The 18,842-nt window shown below is 39.4% G+C and overlaps 1 protein-coding gene across 1 annotated transcript; it reads left to right on the top strand.

Annotated features, from left to right (window-relative positions):
* Positions 1 to 8,421: 8,421 nt before the first annotated feature.
* On the top strand, positions 8,422 to 17,005 carry rabggta (Rab geranylgeranyltransferase subunit alpha). The gene is made up of 17 exons (XM_038716484.1): positions 8,422 to 8,536; positions 8,891 to 8,929; positions 9,089 to 9,199; positions 9,910 to 10,034; positions 10,155 to 10,342; positions 10,467 to 10,724; positions 10,917 to 11,000; positions 11,131 to 11,213; positions 12,304 to 12,399; positions 14,057 to 14,162; positions 14,261 to 14,312; positions 14,388 to 14,476; positions 14,610 to 14,698; positions 14,777 to 14,893; positions 15,000 to 15,113; positions 15,269 to 15,356; positions 16,069 to 17,005. The coding sequence occupies exons 2-17, from the start codon at positions 8,927 to 8,929 to the stop codon at positions 16,215 to 16,217; spliced, it is 1,752 nt and encodes a 583-aa protein (XP_038572412.1). The 5' UTR covers positions 8,422 to 8,536; positions 8,891 to 8,926; the 3' UTR covers positions 16,218 to 17,005.
* Positions 17,006 to 18,842: the final 1,837 nt, after the last annotated feature.

Raw genomic sequence — 18,842 nt, 5'->3', positions numbered from 1 at the left:
ACTGAAGTGTGTCATTCCAAAGTCTTAGGCAGTATTTGACTGAGTTCATTGCAGGTCTGAACAACAGCCATGTGACTTGCAAATAAACTGTCGGCTATGCAGTAGCCTAGTGTTAAAGGATATCAGAAGAGGACATAAACGGAAAGCCTAAAAGTTTGATTTGAGTTACACCATTTCATTTCCCTGAAACATTTAGCCTAATACATCCCAAGACACCATGATCATATTCTGGGTTAGGCCTATTCAATAACAATAATAATAAATATAAATGCAGATTATAAGCATTGTGCCAGTAGAAACAATCCTGTGCCTCTAAGCAGGACATACAGTAGCCTATAATTAGCCTATTCATTTTCAGGTGTTTGTTAAACAGCTACAGAGAGAATCATGCTGCTGTGCACTGTGAGACTTTATTAGTACCAACACTGTGCACATGTGTGCAGACACAAATTCTATCAAAAGTCTCTACAGCTGTTAGAGCCGACTGAAGCGTCACATAAAACGACATCCGTTTCTGGATCAGCTGTCAGAGGAAAGGACATCTCATGTCTCTTAAAACATCTTTCCTCATTCTTTCTCTCCTGGCTTGGTGTCCTTGCATCTCTTCATGCATCCCCGGTGGGCGGGACTAAGACGCAAGTGAGGGAACGTGGATGCAATTAAGAGCAGCACCCCGTAAGATTTGCATTTGGCACTTTTGCTGCTGTCCGTGTTGCTGATCCAAGGCTGCAATTGTGTGTAGTTGATATGTGTCTGTACGCCCATGTGTACACGAATGTGCGCGTCATGGCAGTAGCTCAGGCGTCAGGCTAGCAGATCGGTGTTCTCTGGGAATCTTGAGAGGTTGAATCTTACAAGAATGTTTACAAGAACCTACTGGCTCCACTGGCTGAGTCTCATTAAACCATGCTATGTAAGCCTTCATCAGTCTCTGAAACTTCTTCATCACACCTGAAACTGGCTCACAATTTTTCTTTAACAACTTAAGGAATGGTGTGTAGTGATGGCATAACCTCGGCTGCAATGGTTTCTTCAACTGTGCATGTTTTCGGCTCTAAACTCAGACATAGTCCAAAAATAGACTTCCCAACAAAAATAAGACAGAGGTTTAACTTTAGTTTACTAATTGTAATTGTTTACATGTTCAAACAAGGTCTCACCTCTCATACAATGAGAGAATAACCAGTGAAGTTTGCTTTGTTGTCTCACTGCATCTTGTCTGTAAAATACACCTGAAGGCCGCTTTTCTTAAAATATTTGGTGATAGTAACTCGCCTATGAAAAGAGAAGACTCTGTTAATCAAGCGGTAATGTTGAAGATGTTATACACATTTGAATTTAAATTTTTCTAAATGCATTCTTCATTACATTATTTAGATTATGTATTGATCTATTGCTCAATGCAACATTCAGATCTGTTTGGAAGTCGCTTGTTCTGGCAAAGCAACGTGTAAAAATAATTTCTTTCCTCTTGGCCATTACTAATATATTAACCTGTTGGGGACAGGCACCTTTTTCCAGGAAAAAAGCCTACAATAACATATCCAAAATGAATCAGGAATAACTCAACCATCTGCATGCATCAAGATGCATAATTCTGGTCTGCTTTGAAAGGTCAGAAACTAAGGAATATAAATTTATTTTACCATTACAGACTACATGGAAATATGATATTTTCATCCTCGCCTGGTAAAACAAGCTACATATTAATGCAATAAACCTTCAAAACCATCATAAGGAAGCTTATAATGCAACTGAATATCTTCTAATACACCTAGAATGCAATTGTAACTGTAAATCTGATGAAAATAAACTAAAATACAAAAGTTATCATGCAATATTTTCAAAATATACAAGGCAAATGTCTATATTTTGGCAATATTTACTGTTCCTGGCTTATGTTTCACCAAAAGCACACCCATGCTTTACAGGCCTGTAGATTGAGAACGGAACATCCACCCACAGCCCGGCTGCCCCCGGTTCCGGGTACCAGTAATAAGTCAATTAAGGCAAAAAAAAATTGTCAGTCTTGGTTACAGGAAAACAACACAAAACAGAATCTAACCTTCAAACCGATGCCAAATAAAACCAGTTTGACCGGATTCTTGTTTTTGCTGGTAAAGGAACACATTTAATTCAGGTTTATCAACACAAGCACCTTCCTTAAAGTAACACCCGCCAAACAGTCCAATACAAATGTCGTGCAAAAGTGAATCTTTTGTGAAATTTAGCATTATTAATTGTTGTTGACGCAGTTATAAACTCTTTTCATTATAATTTAGGCCAATATAATACCACCACAAAGTGCATCCTCTAAACATAGAACTGAATCACCCTAAAAAAGAAAGAAGCCACAAAAAAAGAACCTCTTAAGACCCAAGCATTTGGTTATTTTGTTGCACTACATGACACAAGTCTTTCTTATCAGAAATCAGCAAATGACAACGGGAGGTGATGAGTCATTCTCAGCTGATTTCGTTGATCTTTTCTGCTTGTAGTCTTTTTTCATTTTGCCTCAAAATGATTTGTTTTGGTTCAGGGTCATTCTAAAAATGTTCCACTTGTTTGGTTTTGTCTCCCCTCGCTCCTTTTCTTCTGACTCTGTCTCGAATGAAAGGTATTAATAAAAGCAAAAATAAAAATAACTTTAACCACAAAATCCCTTGAGGAACAACACAAGCACAAGTTTAACACAGCATTCCTCTTCGATCAGTCATCTAAAGCAGCAGAGACACCTGGTGTTTCTACGCCAGACAGATTATAACAAAACGCATAATTATTAAGACAAGGAAGCTGTTTCACAAAGTTGGTGAAAACATGACATTTTGGTCATTCTCTAGTTCACATTTCGTCCAAAAAATGACCAAGACTGTCAAGTTTTTACCAGAACAGCTCAGCCTTAAGTGAGACATATAGGGGTCGAGGGCAGGCAGCTCACCGTGGTGGAGATAAAAGATTTCTGTGAATGTTCTTAGTCATCCAGGTGATATTATATATAGTATATATAGTTATCCAAGGAAGGTTACACAAGGGAAACCAGACTAGTTTCAAGATACTCGAAGATGTTTGGCCTCTCATCTGAGAGACTTCTTTAGTTCTGGAAGAAGCCTCTCGGTCCAGTTGCCTTCGTTTTAACCTTCCTGGGATAACAAGGACCATTCAGCGGGCCTTTGAGCTGGCCCTGCGCGGTCACAATGAGGCTGAATGCTTTGACAACCCTGGTGTTGTCAGTAGATCTTGTTGCCTCGCTAGACAATGTGTTGGAGGAGCACCTTAAGACAGCTAACGTTTTCAAAGGAACCTCAAAGACTGTGTAACACTAACTTTTGGACTGCATGCTGTCAGTTCTTAAAGATTATTCATTCGTTCATTGTGTTTTTACTCAATATCATCTGAATCTCGTTTGGTCTGATGGGCTTCAGCACATAAAACTTTATTGTTATTTTTATCCTTACGTGGAGTTTATGTTGTGCTGGGAGCCGGTTGTTTTATGGTGTTAGTGGACTGCATGTGTTAGCTGTGGTGTTGACGCTGTAGTCGTAGAGAGGCTCAGGAGCGCGCGTAGAGCTGCATCCGTAAGAACAGTGGCTAATACAAGCAAAAGAGAAAACAGGCATGTGCTTCATTTCTAAGTGAGTTTTGAGGCCAGTTACAAAACGGAAGTAAAATTAATGAGTAATTTGATTGAAAAACTACATACAGCCCCATTAATTAAAAAAACTGAAAAAAGCTGGATTAATAGAAGACTTGACAAATAAAGAAATAAAAAAGTAGATCAAATTATAAAGCAATTCATTATTTTATAGATAAAGGAGTGGCAAAAACAGGAATTAAAAACAACATTACAAGCATATATGTTTATCCACCAATGACAGAAAATCATGGGGGATTTATAATATATATATATATATATATATATACACACACATACACACTATGTATATATGCATGTAAATATAAGAGAAAATCTATAAATAGGTACATTAAAATAAATAAATTTATACTTAATAAAAACCCTGCGAACCTAATAAGCTAAGCGGTTGACGATGGATGGATGCATATACTTAATAAAAAATATAAATTTGCCTAAAGAGATACAGTTACTGAAGTTTTGGATTTTCTATTTGCTCCAAATTGACTTTTTTAGTTCCTAATTGCATTCTATTTGTTTTAAAATGGTCAATGTATGGGTGGATTTCTCAGATTCCTAAGTAGTAAGCAAATTAATTTACTAAACTCTAAATTGCTGTAAGCTCCTCAACTAATCAAGCTTTATTTTATCTGACAAAAGAGACGAAAACTATCTCTAAACTCCAGATGAAAACCTCATTAGGGAACACCATCTTTGGAGTCAAAGAGCAAAGTGATGGCAAAATAACGGCAGGGGTTTTGTGGATAAAACTGAAATAACTCTTGTTGGCACATTAGGTTGGTGGAAAGGCTTCTCTGTGTTTGACACTCCTGAAGTGATCAAAGAGGAAGAGATGCGCAGCATGTTTCTGTGCCCCCCTGGGCCTCACATCTTCCTGCTCGTGATAGACGCAGATGCATCCTTCAATGCCAAACACTTAGATGCAGTGACAACACATATGGAGCTTCCTGTAGAAGCAGGGCAGAGACACACTATTGTACTTTTCACCAGGGGAGACTGGCTGGGAACACACACACACACACCATAGAGGAGTACGTCAAAGGGGAGGGAGAGGCCTTGCAGTCTCTAGCTGAACAATATGGAAACAGATATCATGTCATTGATAACAAGAATACACATGATGGCACCACGGATGGCAGTGGAGAAAATCAGTGGGACTGTGGCTAGAAATGGCTGTGACTGTTTTGCCCCAGATGAGAAGATATTTCTGACCATCTAAGAGAAAAGACAAAGAGTGGAAGAAGGAGCAAGACTGAGGCAAAGTCAAGTCACGGTCAAAAGAAAGCTCCTCAGAGGTATGGTTCAGTCATCTAGCATTAGTGTCATAAGTCACAAGTAAATGTTACTCGTGGAGTGAATAGATACCAGGGGATACAACAGAAGTACAATACAACAACGCTGCAGTAAATACTAATATGGAGTGTTGGGAGTGTCAGAGGTTTATTAAGTAATTATCCCATTCCAGTGTCACCATATTGATTATATTATTTAAGTTTTTTTAGCCATGCTAGCATTTAGATATATCTCAACTTTGGTTCAGACATTCAAATAGTATTATAACCTCACCTAACATTTTATCTAGCGCTATCGTCAGTTTAATTTGTCCAACACTTTGGTTTGTGGCCAAATACCTGAAAACTAATAGCGATCAGCACCAGCTGTAGTTTGTTTTTAGATCAAATTAGCGTATGCTAAGCTAAGTTAAGTTAAAATGGTGAACATGGTCAACAGTATCCCTGCTAAACATCACCATGTAAGTGTTGTCATTGTACGCATGTTAGCATACTGACATTAGCACCAGTTTGCTTAAGTAGTCTCTCAGTGCAGAGGACGCTAGTTACATTCCTTATAGGGATGAAACGGTATGAAAATTTCATATCATGATTATAGTGACCAAAATTATCACGGTTATCAGTATTATCATGGTATTGTAAAAATGTGACAAAAAATATTAAAATGTACTGATACACACACTGAAACCATTTCAATAAGTTTTATATTGAAAACTACAAATACAATTGCCATTTTGTTTGCATAAAAAATTAAATAACAGCAAATACGTTTTGTAAATATATTAAAATCATTTTATATGGACAACAAGTCTTTAGAAGACAGTGATAGTAACTGTAATGAGCCCAAAAACATAAATACAGAGGAGTCTGTAGCGTTTCTAGATATGCTGGTTGGTTGACTAAACTGCGTAACGTGTTATCATGTGCAGTGGACGAATAGACTCTGCCGACACACGACGCACACAGCAACAGCAACGTGTAGCGTTTTTACAAGAACTGCAACACTGAGAGCTTCAGTTTACACGCTGTTAGCAAGTCAGAGAGACAAACCAAAGCTAAAAGTTAACTCACCCTGCGTTCACTATAAGGACATTTTCTTCAATCAAGTTTCCCTCAGCACTATAAAATATATAAAAACTAAAATACGACCAGACTTCAGAGTGACTTTTGTCTTCCGCCGTGTTGTCAATGACCCAAACAAACCCACGTTGCATTCTGCGCATGCGCGCCTGCTTCTGGGAACCGTACCCGGTTATCATGGTAATTAAAATGAGTACGGTAATAATAACTTTTACCATGGTTTACCGTTAAAACCGGTAATCATCTCTTGATATGAAATTTTCATACCGTTTCATCCCTACAGCTGACCCTCAGATTCTCTGAGATGTCAGGGCACAGACCTGTACTACCACACGATGATGACATTCCTGAATGAATAGTTTCAACAGGCTGATGTAATAGAAAACGCATTTTAGCAATGCAGAACTTGCACACAGGGAATTTTCAATGGTTCAAGAAAAGGTGAGGAAAAGTACAAAGGTGTCCAAATCTGTTTTATTTTATTTGCCAGAGAAAGTAATTCAAGGTGAAGGGAAGGCAATCTGAAAACTGTCTCACTGGATTTGTATTCATGTGGAAGCTACAGAGAGTCCCCACTGAAATGACAAAATTCAGCACATAATGTAATAGTTTTCCTCTATTTTGAAGAGGAAAGATTAAATCTTTGCAATTTAATGTCAGTGTACTTTTTCCACTGAATTAAGAAAACGAGTGGAGGTATGGAGTAGAATGATTGAGTACAATATTTATTTAGAAATAAAATATTAGTTGAGTATGTCATGTGATTTTATTAGATGGGGCCTGCTTCTTCTACTTCTGTTACAGTAATAATACATACTATTTTTATTATTATGAATGAAACACCCTTATTTTGCAATGAAATTTGAATAAATTATCATTCTCATAAATCATAAACTGGAAATTAACAAAAATATATGTTTTAGGCAGCTCTTTATTGAAAGGATTTTTGTTTGAAAAGTATTAAACTTGAATCTGTTAACTAGGAAGCTTCCTGTTTTGTCTTGATTGTAAACGTATGTTTTTCTAATGTCATTTTTACCATCTATTCCCTGTATCCTGTATCTGATGTCTATCAGAAGAGGGTACTGTGTGTCCTAAAGTTAAGGACATCAGCTGAGCCAACAATTAAATGGAAGACAGATTTATGTTGTGCCACTGAAAGCATCTGTTCATGTTAGTGATATCTTCTTCTTTCAAATCAATATATACATCATCCACTTCTAAGATCAGACCAGGGAACAGTTGTTCCTTTCATTAAAAAGTAGATAATATGGTAAAACTTTAAAGAGTTTAAAGTAAGTAAAGTAAGCTGATACTGTTTTTTCTGCCAATACTGACATGGGTATTTGACAATTTTAGTTTACATACATACTGTAAGGTACGTGTTTACCTGTGAGCCTCCTGTTACTATGGTGGTTTTTGTTAAGGGGTTTTTTTGGTGAAAAAGTTGTTTAGTTGATAAAATCTTATCGAGAAATAAAAAGAAAAAGAAAATTGAATGTCGCTGCCAAGAAACAGTATTTGGACAAACTAATAACGATAAACAAATTAGATCCATTTGACTTTGCAGCCCAAGACTGGATGACAATCCAATTGTGGTCTAGCTCTAAGAGCACACATGAGTAAAGCCAACATTTCCAAACCTAATATTTGTAATAATCTACGGGAAACCACCACACATTTTCTTTTTATTATGTAAAGGGTTTAAAATATTTGTAGCACATCTCCATACTGGGCAAATTGCCTCACAGAAAGAAGGTCGTGGGTTCAAACCCCGGTTGTCCCGGCCTTTCTGTGTGGAGTTTGCATGTTCTCCCCGTGTCTGCGTGGGTTCTCTCCGGGTGTTCCGGCTTCCTCCCATCATCCAAAGACATGCAGTCTAGGTTGATTGGTGACCCTAAATTGTCCTTAGGTGTGAGTGTGAGCGTGAGTGGTTGTTCCTCTATGTGTGGCCCTGCGATGGACTGGCGACCTGTCCAGGGTGTACCCCGCCCTGCGCCCGATGTCAGCTGGGATTGGCTCCAGCCCCCCCGCGACCCTGTACGCAGGATAAGCGGTTGACGATGGATGGATGGATGGACATCTCCATATTTCTCCATACAGCGAAAAGTCAGTAAAATCGTACGGTTACGTTACATCAATCATCATCACAGTTAACAAACTGGAACTAAGAAAAGTTATTTACATTAAACAACTTTTTTGTTAGTTTAATTTCAGTCTTACTTGTGTTCTCATGTGTCTCATGTCTGTCTTCATTGGGCTTTATTATTTTTTTTTTTTTACCCATGTCCCTTCAAACCCTGCCTCGATAGTCACCTTCGTTTTTCTGTCGCTGCCGTTTATTGTTGTCTCCACCAGAGAGCGACAAACCGCCGCGGTCAGGAGAACACTGTCTGTGACGTCACTTTCACGAGACGGAAGTAGAAAATTGTAGTCGTTAGAAATCCTGATAGTGACATGACAAATCAAACTGCACACTGAAAAACATAAAATAAGCCAAGCAGAAAAACAGGTGGGTGTTTTATGGAATAAGCGATGCGGCGTTCAGGGCTCATCTGTGATGAAAGTGTATTTCCTCTCGCAGGTTATTCTGTGTTTGTTTGAATGAGCTGCTAGTGAGCCCAGCTCAGTGTTGTTTGGTGACAACGGAGCTAATTAGCAAGCTAACTTCAGACTTGAGGCTGTTTGAGTGCAGTGTTTTAACATTACTGAGGGCTAAATATATACGCACAGATGATCAGCTGGCGGCCGAGCTTATAAGATTGACTTGTCATAACTTTTGTGCCAGTGTGTCAGCTTTCTGTCTCATGCTGACGTTACTCAGGCCTAACCCTGAACATCGCTCCTCATTTTCTACCCTAAACAGATTTTTTTGTGGAAGTCTCCTTCACACACAGTAAGGATGGTAAGAGATTTATCATATACTAATTTATCTTTTGAAATGTAGGCACATTTCACTGCTTTGATGGTGTGCATATTGTATATGGAGTTATCAATTATTTAAAATAACCTTTTACCAGCAGAGTGAAGTGTACTTACTGTACCTACCCCTTGCTTTTGACAGCATGGCAGAGTGAAGATTAAATCTACAGCCCAGCAGGAGGAGGAGAAAAGAAAGGAGAGGGAGAAAAAACTGAAGATATATGTGGCTGCACGAGATGCCTGTTTTTCTAAGGTCCTTTAGAAATGCACATTTATAACATATATAGCATGTACTCTATTTTACAAGATCCGGCAGGTGATCTTTTATATTCTTCTTGGAAAAAACAAAAACTCTCAATGAATTCATCCTGCTAACAAGTACTACATGTGTATCTGAAGCCTAATATAGCTTAGCATGTCACCATTGGACTGACATGTTCCTTCATCACACTGAACACACGTTGTAGTTCATTCACATACATCCACGTATATAGCGCCCTGCTGCCGTAACTACTCAGCACTTAAGGGGCATTAATCCAGTCCCCCAAAGATGCAGTGTTCTCTTCCTGTTTGAGCAACTACAGTGTCCAACTGTTACAGGAAATTACAGAGCCTTTTTTTATTTGAAGCTACGAATATACCTTTGACCTGTGTTCAATAGGAACACATGGGCTATGTGCCATGGACAGGATAGGGAAATCAGAATGTTTTTAGAGACAGACTTTACAAAATAAAATAGCACGTTTTAAGCAACATATGACAATTAAAATAGCCTACCTTATTAAAACTAAATATCATGCTTGCTGCTTATATAATGGTTTTACTGACTACTAAGCAGTGCTTATTATCAGTTTCATATATTTTTTTGTTTTGTTCTTGTGCTCATCTCTCTTATGTACTGTATCTGTCTGTCTGTCGCTCTGTGTATTGGCCTCACACCCCTCACTTTGTCCTGTGTGACAGAGGAAGGAGGGTATTTGGGATGATGAGGCTCTCCAGCTGACCCAGCAGCTCCTCTCGTCCAATCCTGACTTTGCAACCCTCTGGAACTACAGAAGAGAGATCCTGATGCACCTGGAGACTGTGAAGTGAGATCATTACCATTTATCTCGTCACCTGTAGATAACCAGTATAAGGCTTTGTTGAATTGTCCATCACGTGAGATATGACAGGAGAATTCTGTTTTTGTTTCTTGTTACCTGCTCCAGGGAAGACGATGAATTGCAAAAGATTTACGAGGCCGAGCTGTCATTCCTGGAGTCTTGCCTTAAGGTGAACCCAAAGTCATACGGCAGCTGGCACCACCGAGGTTGGGTCTCAGTCCGCTTGCCTCGACCGGATTGGGCCAGAGAGCTGGGCCTGTGTGATCGCTGCCTCAGCCTTGACGACCGCAACTGTGAGTATTGGGAAAAGGGAAATGCAAGAAAAATGGAGCATGTTGAGACTTGATGATTTCACCTTTTTTTTTGCCATTTTATCTCAACCTAATATGTCAAACCATATTCTCCCATATCGACCAGTCCACTGCTGGGATTACCGCCGGATTGTAGTTAAGATGGCCGGCGTGCCCGTGGATCAAGAGTTGGAGTTCACTGATCATCTTATTGGCTCCAACTTCTCCAACTACTCCAGCTGGCACTACCGCAGCACCCTACTGCCGCTGCTCCACCCGGAGTCTCCTGAGCCCCCGTCACCGTGCCGCGAGCCTCCCCAGTCCTCCGCTCCAACTTCTCCGCAAACCCACTCCCATCGCGTTTGCGAGGAGCAGCTCCTCAAAGGTAAACTTAACAACAACTCTGCAAATGAATGGCCAGGTTGTGTAGTCTGCAATACCTAACAGCGACCGACAGGGGGCAGTCTGAGCCTTTACAATGACTGTAACTAGTTTGAAAGCGATGTCTGATGTGTTATGCAGCATATTTACCATCAAATGATATTATTATAGGTAAATATTATTTGTTTTTTTACAGAATATGAACTTGTACAGAATGCTTTCTTTACTGACCCCAACGACCAGAGTGCTTGGTTCTACTATCGCTGGTTGTTAGGCAGAGGTATGTCCATCTGTTAATGTGTCTGCATGTACAAATATGTATGTAAGTACGCACCCACTTTTCTGTACATTAAAATAGTAATTTATCAAACACGAGTTGCACACACCTAAGTGTTCTGTCTTTTTAACAGCGGAACGTGAAGAGATGATAAGCTGTGTGTATGTCAGTCGGGATGAGGGGAGAGTGGCCGTCGCCTTCTCTAGACCTGTTAATGTGAGTGTGTTCACTTATTTTCATGAAATAAAGCGTTCTCATTCGTAGCCTTTTCTAACAGTTTGTTGCACACTTTTCACAGTTCACTTTTTCCCAAAACTCTCGGTTCTCTTAACCAACACGCAAAGCAAAATAGTTAATCTCACATCCAAAATACAGCCAACACTTCCTACACGTCTAAGCTCTTGTACCAGAACACTGGTAGCATGTCTCCCAACAAGAAAATCACTATTGTCTTTGAAGTAGCTTTTTAAATTTTAAATTTTAATTTTAATTATTACAGTCAAAAGAATGATTTTTCTTGACTGCATCATCAGGGCTTGTCCTTCAGTCGTTTGTCTGTCTACACAGGATGTGTTCACGTGCAGTAATGAGTGTAGGTCACCTGTGTTTTGACAGAGCTCAGAGCCCAACACAAACACTGTAGTTATGTGTGCAAAATGGAAGAAAATAGATTTGAAGCGTAAAAATATGTTCAGGTTTGCGTTTACACAATCTTGCCCTCTGCGTAGACAGCTGTATTGAGCGTATCTGTTCCTTCAGACTGTGTAGACAGATGCAATATGCTTCAGTAGGCTTTATTTTCCTGAACTAAAATCCTTTGAGTGACGCAATATAAAACAAGTGTGTAAACTATATACCACTAATACATGCATGCATGTATAGGACAGATACAGATACACAGCAGTGCTTGTCAACCCTTTCTTCTGCATTTGGCCATCTACATCACGTCATTATCAAGTCTACCTTATCTCCTCTCTTGCCCCTTGTCCTCACCTGGCACAAGTCTTTCAAATGGGCCAGTTAATCAATTATGCATTTTTATTTATGTAAATATTTTTTTAGATGTAGTAAGTTGCAGTCTAATTTACACACTTTTGTTTTTAACATTTAATGTATGTTCAAAATGTACTGTAAATACTTTATAAATAGTTTAAGAGGTGAGGTCGCTCACTGACTGTGACTGTGCTGAACGTGTGAGGAGTTGAGTGTGAAAAAGTGAACTGCATGTACCAAATTGTCCAACAAAACATGTAATTTCATGTCCATATGGTACGTTGTGGTTATCCCGTGACCTCCCTTCTGTTAGGCGCAGTCTGTCGGCCTGCTGCTGGTGCTCGATGGTCAGCCCCAGAGAGTAGAGTGGAGGAGCGTCCACCCGGGCTTTAAACACAGCCCTGTCTGGGTATCCTTTTCCTGAGGTCATGCCTCGGACATGAATGTTGACTGTCACTGTGTGCTGCTGACTGAACCGGATACTAGTTTAGCATTGTGTTCTCATCATTCCTCACATATCACATGCTAGTAAGACCTTGTGGTATTTGCATGAAGAGCGAGAGAATTCACTGTACTGGAATGTAATTTTATTGTTACCACAGATGTGTAGTGGGACATCGTTTTTAGAACATTTTTTTAAAAGCTTCTCTAACCTGTCGGGGCACAGACACCTGGCATACGTGTATTTCAGGAGGAATCTGTTGTTGTTGAATTCCCCACCCCTCCAAGGAGTACAGTCTGAATCTGACTTTACCGGCTGAGCTTCCTGTGTAAGAAGAAAAAGGATGGTTGTATTCCAAAAAGATAGCTGGATTCACTAGACGCCATTTAAAAAAAATCATAATCGAAAGATAATTTCCATGATTAACATGGAATAGTGGGTGTTAATAGTTAATCCCAGCATATGGTCTATTCACTAACCTTTTCCGGAGCTTTCAACCATATCACACAGCATTCATCGGTGGATACAGTTTGCACAGTTTTACATGTTGACATGCGAGTGGCCATATATTCATAGCTCCAAGTAAATATTAGTTTTTCCATGGCGAGAGCAGATGCAGCTGTGGCCAGACACTTTGATACTGTGGTCAGTCACTCAGCGACTGTATGTGGACACGAGTGTTGTAGTCAAGACCAAGACCGGAGTTTATCGAGACCAAGACTTTTAGGGGCTGAGAGCAGTCGAGACCAAGACCAGTTCCCTGCATTGCATGACATGCAATAAAATGTGGCACGAGATCATAGGTACTTCTCAAATTGATCTGAAAGATACACATTCCCATTAAAACACCCACATACAAACACTAAGAGTTGAAATCAACATAAGCATCTTTATTAAACACTCCTTTTCCATGTTTACCATCGCGGGGAGGGGAGGGGGGACAGTCGTTAATTAGGGTTATTGGTTGCATTTGAAGCAATTTGTTATACTTCCAATCAAAGTTAGGATGTTTACAAATTGGACAATGCAAAAGCAATTTATTGATATTCCCAAAGTTATGGTCTTGACTGGTCTTGAAATAAAATCCAGAGACCGAGACAAGACCGAGTACAAATGCAGTTGAGACCGGGACAAGACCATCAAAAAGTGGTGCTTAAGACCAAGAACGTCCCAGCAACCTTCACTCTGCTTCAAACTGTATTCAGTCAGTTAGGCTACTTGTCTCTCAGGCATGATCTGATTATCTTATCGTTCAGTGTGTTCATTCTGTTTTGTCTAAAACGGGGAGTGAAAACTGCTTAGTGCTCATTAATAGAATGTTTTGCTGGTCTGTGCAAATCTAAATTTATTTTATTAAAGCCTAGTTGCTCTAAATTAGTGTTTTGCTATTCAATCAAGGATATCTTTAGTCATACTGCCCAGCTCCACCAGTCTTCTGTATTGGCATGGAAATGAGCCATGGACTTACTATGCACACTCACGCCGTGGGCCTGGGTGGGTTTTCTTCACAGGTGGCTAATTTATGATGGAATCAAACTCCTTTTTACTTGTGGAATCAACAATCCACATTTTGTCCTTTCTTCTTCTTCTTATTTTTTTGTTTTTAACCTTAACACTGACTCAGATCTGTGATCTCCCTCCTGGAACGATAAGCGACATCACAAATGAACACAATCTGACGGTGCACTGGACTGAAAAACACACTCACAGAGACTGTGCTCTGTACACAGGTGATACATATCGTGCATCTTCACATGCCATTTTCAGGGACTGGATTACAAGTGTATATTCCCACAAGCTTATTACACTGAACTTTTAATTTCCAAAGGCCGAACTGAGAGTTGGTGCCGGGACTCTGCCACGGATCAGGAACTTTTCAGGTATCGTCTTGGCACAACGGCAGCACATTGTGCTGTGTTTCGTTAAAGAATAACAACCGTGTTCTTTCTCTGTAGGAGTGAGCTCTCAGTAGAGAAGACGTCGGTGTTACAGTCAGAGCTACAATCATGCAACGAGCTACAAGAGCTGGAGCCGCTCAATAAGTGTAAGCGCTTAAATGTATTACACCCACATGGCTTCTTGTTTCTTACAGAACCAAACTTCACATCCAAATTTATAATATTGAGATTTGATGATGATTTCATGTCGCCACTGAAACACTCTACTTGCCTTGGCAGGGTGCTTATTGACCATTATCCTCCTCATGAGGGCACTAGACCCTCTGGGATATGAAAAGGAGACCCTTGCTCATTTCCAAACACTGAAAGTGAGTACCAACCATGTACAGTTTATGGCACCGACTAGAAAAAGGACATAGACTGAAGGCTTTCATTTTCTCCCTCAGAAAGTGGATTCCATGCGCTCTGCATACTACAGCGACCTATGCAGCAAGTTTATGATTGAAAACACCATCCTGAAAATGGAGTATGCTGAAGTGCGGGTCTTCAGTATTTCTGACAAGGTTGGTTCAAAATTATAAAATTATATTCTACTGGCTTATCATGAGATTTTTTTCCTGCCATATAGGGAAGTTCTGAAAAGCAATTTCTCCTGTTTTCTCCTATCAGAATCTGGCCACTTTATGCCACCTGGACCAGCTGTTATTGGTTACCCACATCAACCTGTCCTCTAATCAGCTGCAGCGGCTGCCGCCTCAGTTTGCTATGTTGCAGTGCCTGGAGGTGATAAAGCTGCAATTTAAATCCAATTATCTGTCCTGCATTGATTTGTGTTTCTTTTCTTCTTTTGTGTTTCCTGAAATTGGTAGTAAAGTAGGAAATATATTGATTACTTCTTTTTCCGTAAAATGTTTGATTAAAATTACTTCTTCACGCAGGTCTTGGAGGCTGATAACAACTCCATAGAAAGCCTGGAAGGACTGTATCACCTTCCTAAACTGGAGGAAGTCCTCTTGAGGAATAACAGTATCCTTAAGTCATTCATTTTCGTTAGTTTGGTTTGCTGGAGAATGTCCTGTTCTGGATGCGTGTTAATCCTGAAGCATCACGGAGATCAATTATATCTGTTGACTTCCCTCACATTGTACTTGTGACTCAAGAAATGTGTGAATCAGCTCTGAGTGCGCGAGGCTCAATGCTGCAAAACAACCCCGCTAAAGATTCTGAGCAGCTGACGGTGTGTGATGTAAAAGATGCACTGCACACAAGGATGGTGTTTACAGAGTTAAGAAAATTGCAGCGGTAACAAGACTCTTCAGCACATTGCATGAATAATTAGTCTTCACCTGAAACTTTGTTTAGCATTTGAGTAAATTAAATCAGCGCGGCAATTTCACAGAGCAAACAGCATCATTTAGAAGGGAAGAGACATTTAACAACACATCATCACCGCAGACTCCGTCACGCTTCACTTCCCCTGATAGAGGAATTAATATGGCTTGTAGAGTACGACACTTAGGCTACATTCAAGTTTTTGTTTTTTGAATTAAAGTTTCAATAAGAAACCTTTTTAAGATACATTTAGTTTTTATATTTAGAAAAATATTAGTATTAAAATATTAATTTTGCACCAGTGTTAGGAATGTGTGCTGTCTCATGCCATTCATTGCTACTAATGTTACTCAATGTACACTCTACCGGCACACAGGAAGGCCTTTTCATTAACCCAAATGCACAGAAATCTCTACATTGGCAGATCTCCAGCCGTTGGCCTCCTGCCCCAAGCTGAAACGCCTTGATCTCCGTGGCAACCCTGTCACTCAGACAGCCAACATCGAGTCTGAGTTAGCTGAGCTGCTGCCCTCAGTCACAGACCTTCTGCTCTGATTAGACAGAGGAGGCGGGGATCCCTGCCATCATCGTCCTGTCCTTCGGTTGTCCTTCACATTCTCGGATGTGTTTGTTTGTGAAAGAGCAAGTGGGAGTTTTCCCAAGCGTCTTGTGACTCTGTTTGTTCCGCTTGTTTGGGAGAACGTCAATCACACCGACCCCTGAGGGTCTGAAAGACTGATGCCTGGGAGCATATGTCAGAAACCTGTCTAACACCTTCAGTGAAATGTCTAGATTTGTGTATGTGTGAGCGAATGCATAATACCCAATGTTGTATTTCTGTAAGTGTGTGTGTGTGTGTGTGTGTATGGATGTCCTCAATAGAACAAACCCAAATGCATGCAGAAAAACTGATAATGGCGTAAATTGACTGAATATGGATTGGCGTACAGCAATGATGGCTTATTGCTTCTATAAGCTTTAAAACAGTTTCAAAGCTTACAACTAATGATTAGAGCATCCCATACTTCTCATTCACATTTTTTTAAAAGGATGTGTAAAGCATTTAATATGACACTATACTGTTGCACAGTAAGTCACAGATCCAGTAATAAAACAGCACACATTGTGTCACTGCCTTCCAAATAAATTCTTGTGGGGTCTTTTTCTGTTGTCAAAGAAAAATGTTCATCAGATGTACAAGCGTTCCTGAATGCAACTTAAGGATAAAATGGTTTAAAGGTGTGCCAAAATCAGTGTGTGTCACTTGAATCAGCATTTAGTTACGTTACTGTCTTTGTTCATTTGTTTTCCTTTTTCATGTGATAAATTTTAACATATTAAGTTGATGTGTGTTTTACTCAGTTGTCATGGTATTTTTGAAAGAACTGTTATTTGGGAGTTTCTGACAAAAACAAACAAACTTAAATGAAGTTGATTTGATTTGATAAATACCACACCTGTCAGTAAAAGAACAAATAACTTCATCTTCAGTTTCTCACAAATCACTAAGAATGTATGGCCATGCTAGCAGCTCTGTGAACCTGTCCAGAGCTTTGAACTAAACACTAACATCAGTGTGTTAATATGCTCACAATGACTACTAATAATGCTGATGTTTAGTAGGTAATATTTACCTTGTTCACCAACTTAGTTTAGTGTGGTAGCATACTAACATTTGCTAATTAGTAGTAAACACAAAGTACAGCTAAGGCTGATGAGAATTAGTTATTTATTCATTAGTTTAGTAGGTATTTGGTCATAAACCAAACAGAAATTTGAATGATGGCGCAGGATAAAAAGTCACATCATTACCAAAGAGGGAAATATAAATATCTGTAGCAAATTTCATGGCAATCTATTCAATAGTTGTTGAAACATTTCACTGAAAACCACAAAGGTAAACCTACTGGTGGTGCCAGAGGATACCCATCCTCAGGGCACCATGAATGCAGTGAGATGTCCAGACTTTTTTTCACTTGGGTGGCCTCAGTGGGGTTACTGACTTCCATACAGGGTTGGCACGATGTACGTACACATGCGCGCACACACACATAACAGAAAAGCCTTAATTTACCATTTCTACTTTAATTACAAAAAGTGCTCTTCAGTGCCAGTTTTTAACTTGCATTTGGCCCTAAAAATATATGTGTGCGAACCAGAAATATTCATTACAAGCATGGTATGTGAGTAAAGATTACAACAAACATAGATAGCCTAATCGTTCAAAATATAGTCAATCCTAGTTGGCCGGTTGCTTCTGTGGGCCGTTTGAGCTGCCCATTACACAAAAACAAGATTGAGAGAGATGCAAGTCTATCAAGGTAGTGCAGCTGAAGCGGTAAGACGATAAGTAGCAAGGTTTGGGTTTGGCTGGCTATTTAGCTTTATCAGTTGCCTTAAAATATGTTAGATGTTTCATAAAGGCATTTTTAAAAATGCCACGGTTAACCTCCAAGATTTTTAAGTCACTATAATGCATGCATGATTGTGATGACTGAGAAGTCAGTACTTAGCATTAACAAATTAGAGACTAACCACAATTGTAGATTATTTCTCTTGCACATGGATTTAATGAAGCAACAAAACCTACAAAAAGTATAAATTGTTGGTTGTGTTTCTTAAACTGCTGTACACTAGAATGAATATTATACCAGCAACATTATGCAGAAGTGGAGGAAGGCATGCCAGCAAGTGGACATAAACCGCTAGGATAGAAGAACAACATTATACTTTTATTTAATGTTATGATATTAGACTAATACACTATACTATTTACTCATCTGCAGTGGACAGATAGGAGTGGATCTCCTCCTCAGAGCAACACATTCCCCTTGTTCGAGATTACATCTGTTTTACTAAATTATTGTTGGGTGGTGCTGGTCCCACAATTCACAATGTACCAATGACAGTGATCAGTGTTGTAATTGTGAAAACAGCTGTTTTCAATGTTTTACAAAGCTTTGACAATACTTAAAGACCCATGCTGAGTGTCCAGATACTAGGATCTTCACTTGCATTGTCCTCCACAGGTTTTCACATCATAATAGCACAGAAAGAGAAGGAGCCCATACACACAAACACACAGTATAATATATCACAATATATATGTAATACTTTGTTTGTTAATAAACTCTGTGTTACGTAAACATTTTTCACTGTGCTTCTATATTTGTTTGTGTG

This window comes from Micropterus salmoides, unplaced genomic scaffold, assembly GCF_014851395.1.
Source record: "Micropterus salmoides isolate LMB-PRFRI ecotype aquatic unplaced genomic scaffold, ASM1485139v1 Ms_hic_scaffold_13, whole genome shotgun sequence".
In the NCBI taxonomy this organism is placed as follows: Eukaryota; Metazoa; Chordata; class Actinopteri; order Centrarchiformes; family Centrarchidae; genus Micropterus; species Micropterus salmoides.
The sequence above is the reverse complement of the archived record's forward strand: the minus strand, read 5'-3'. Positions and strand labels throughout refer to the sequence as shown.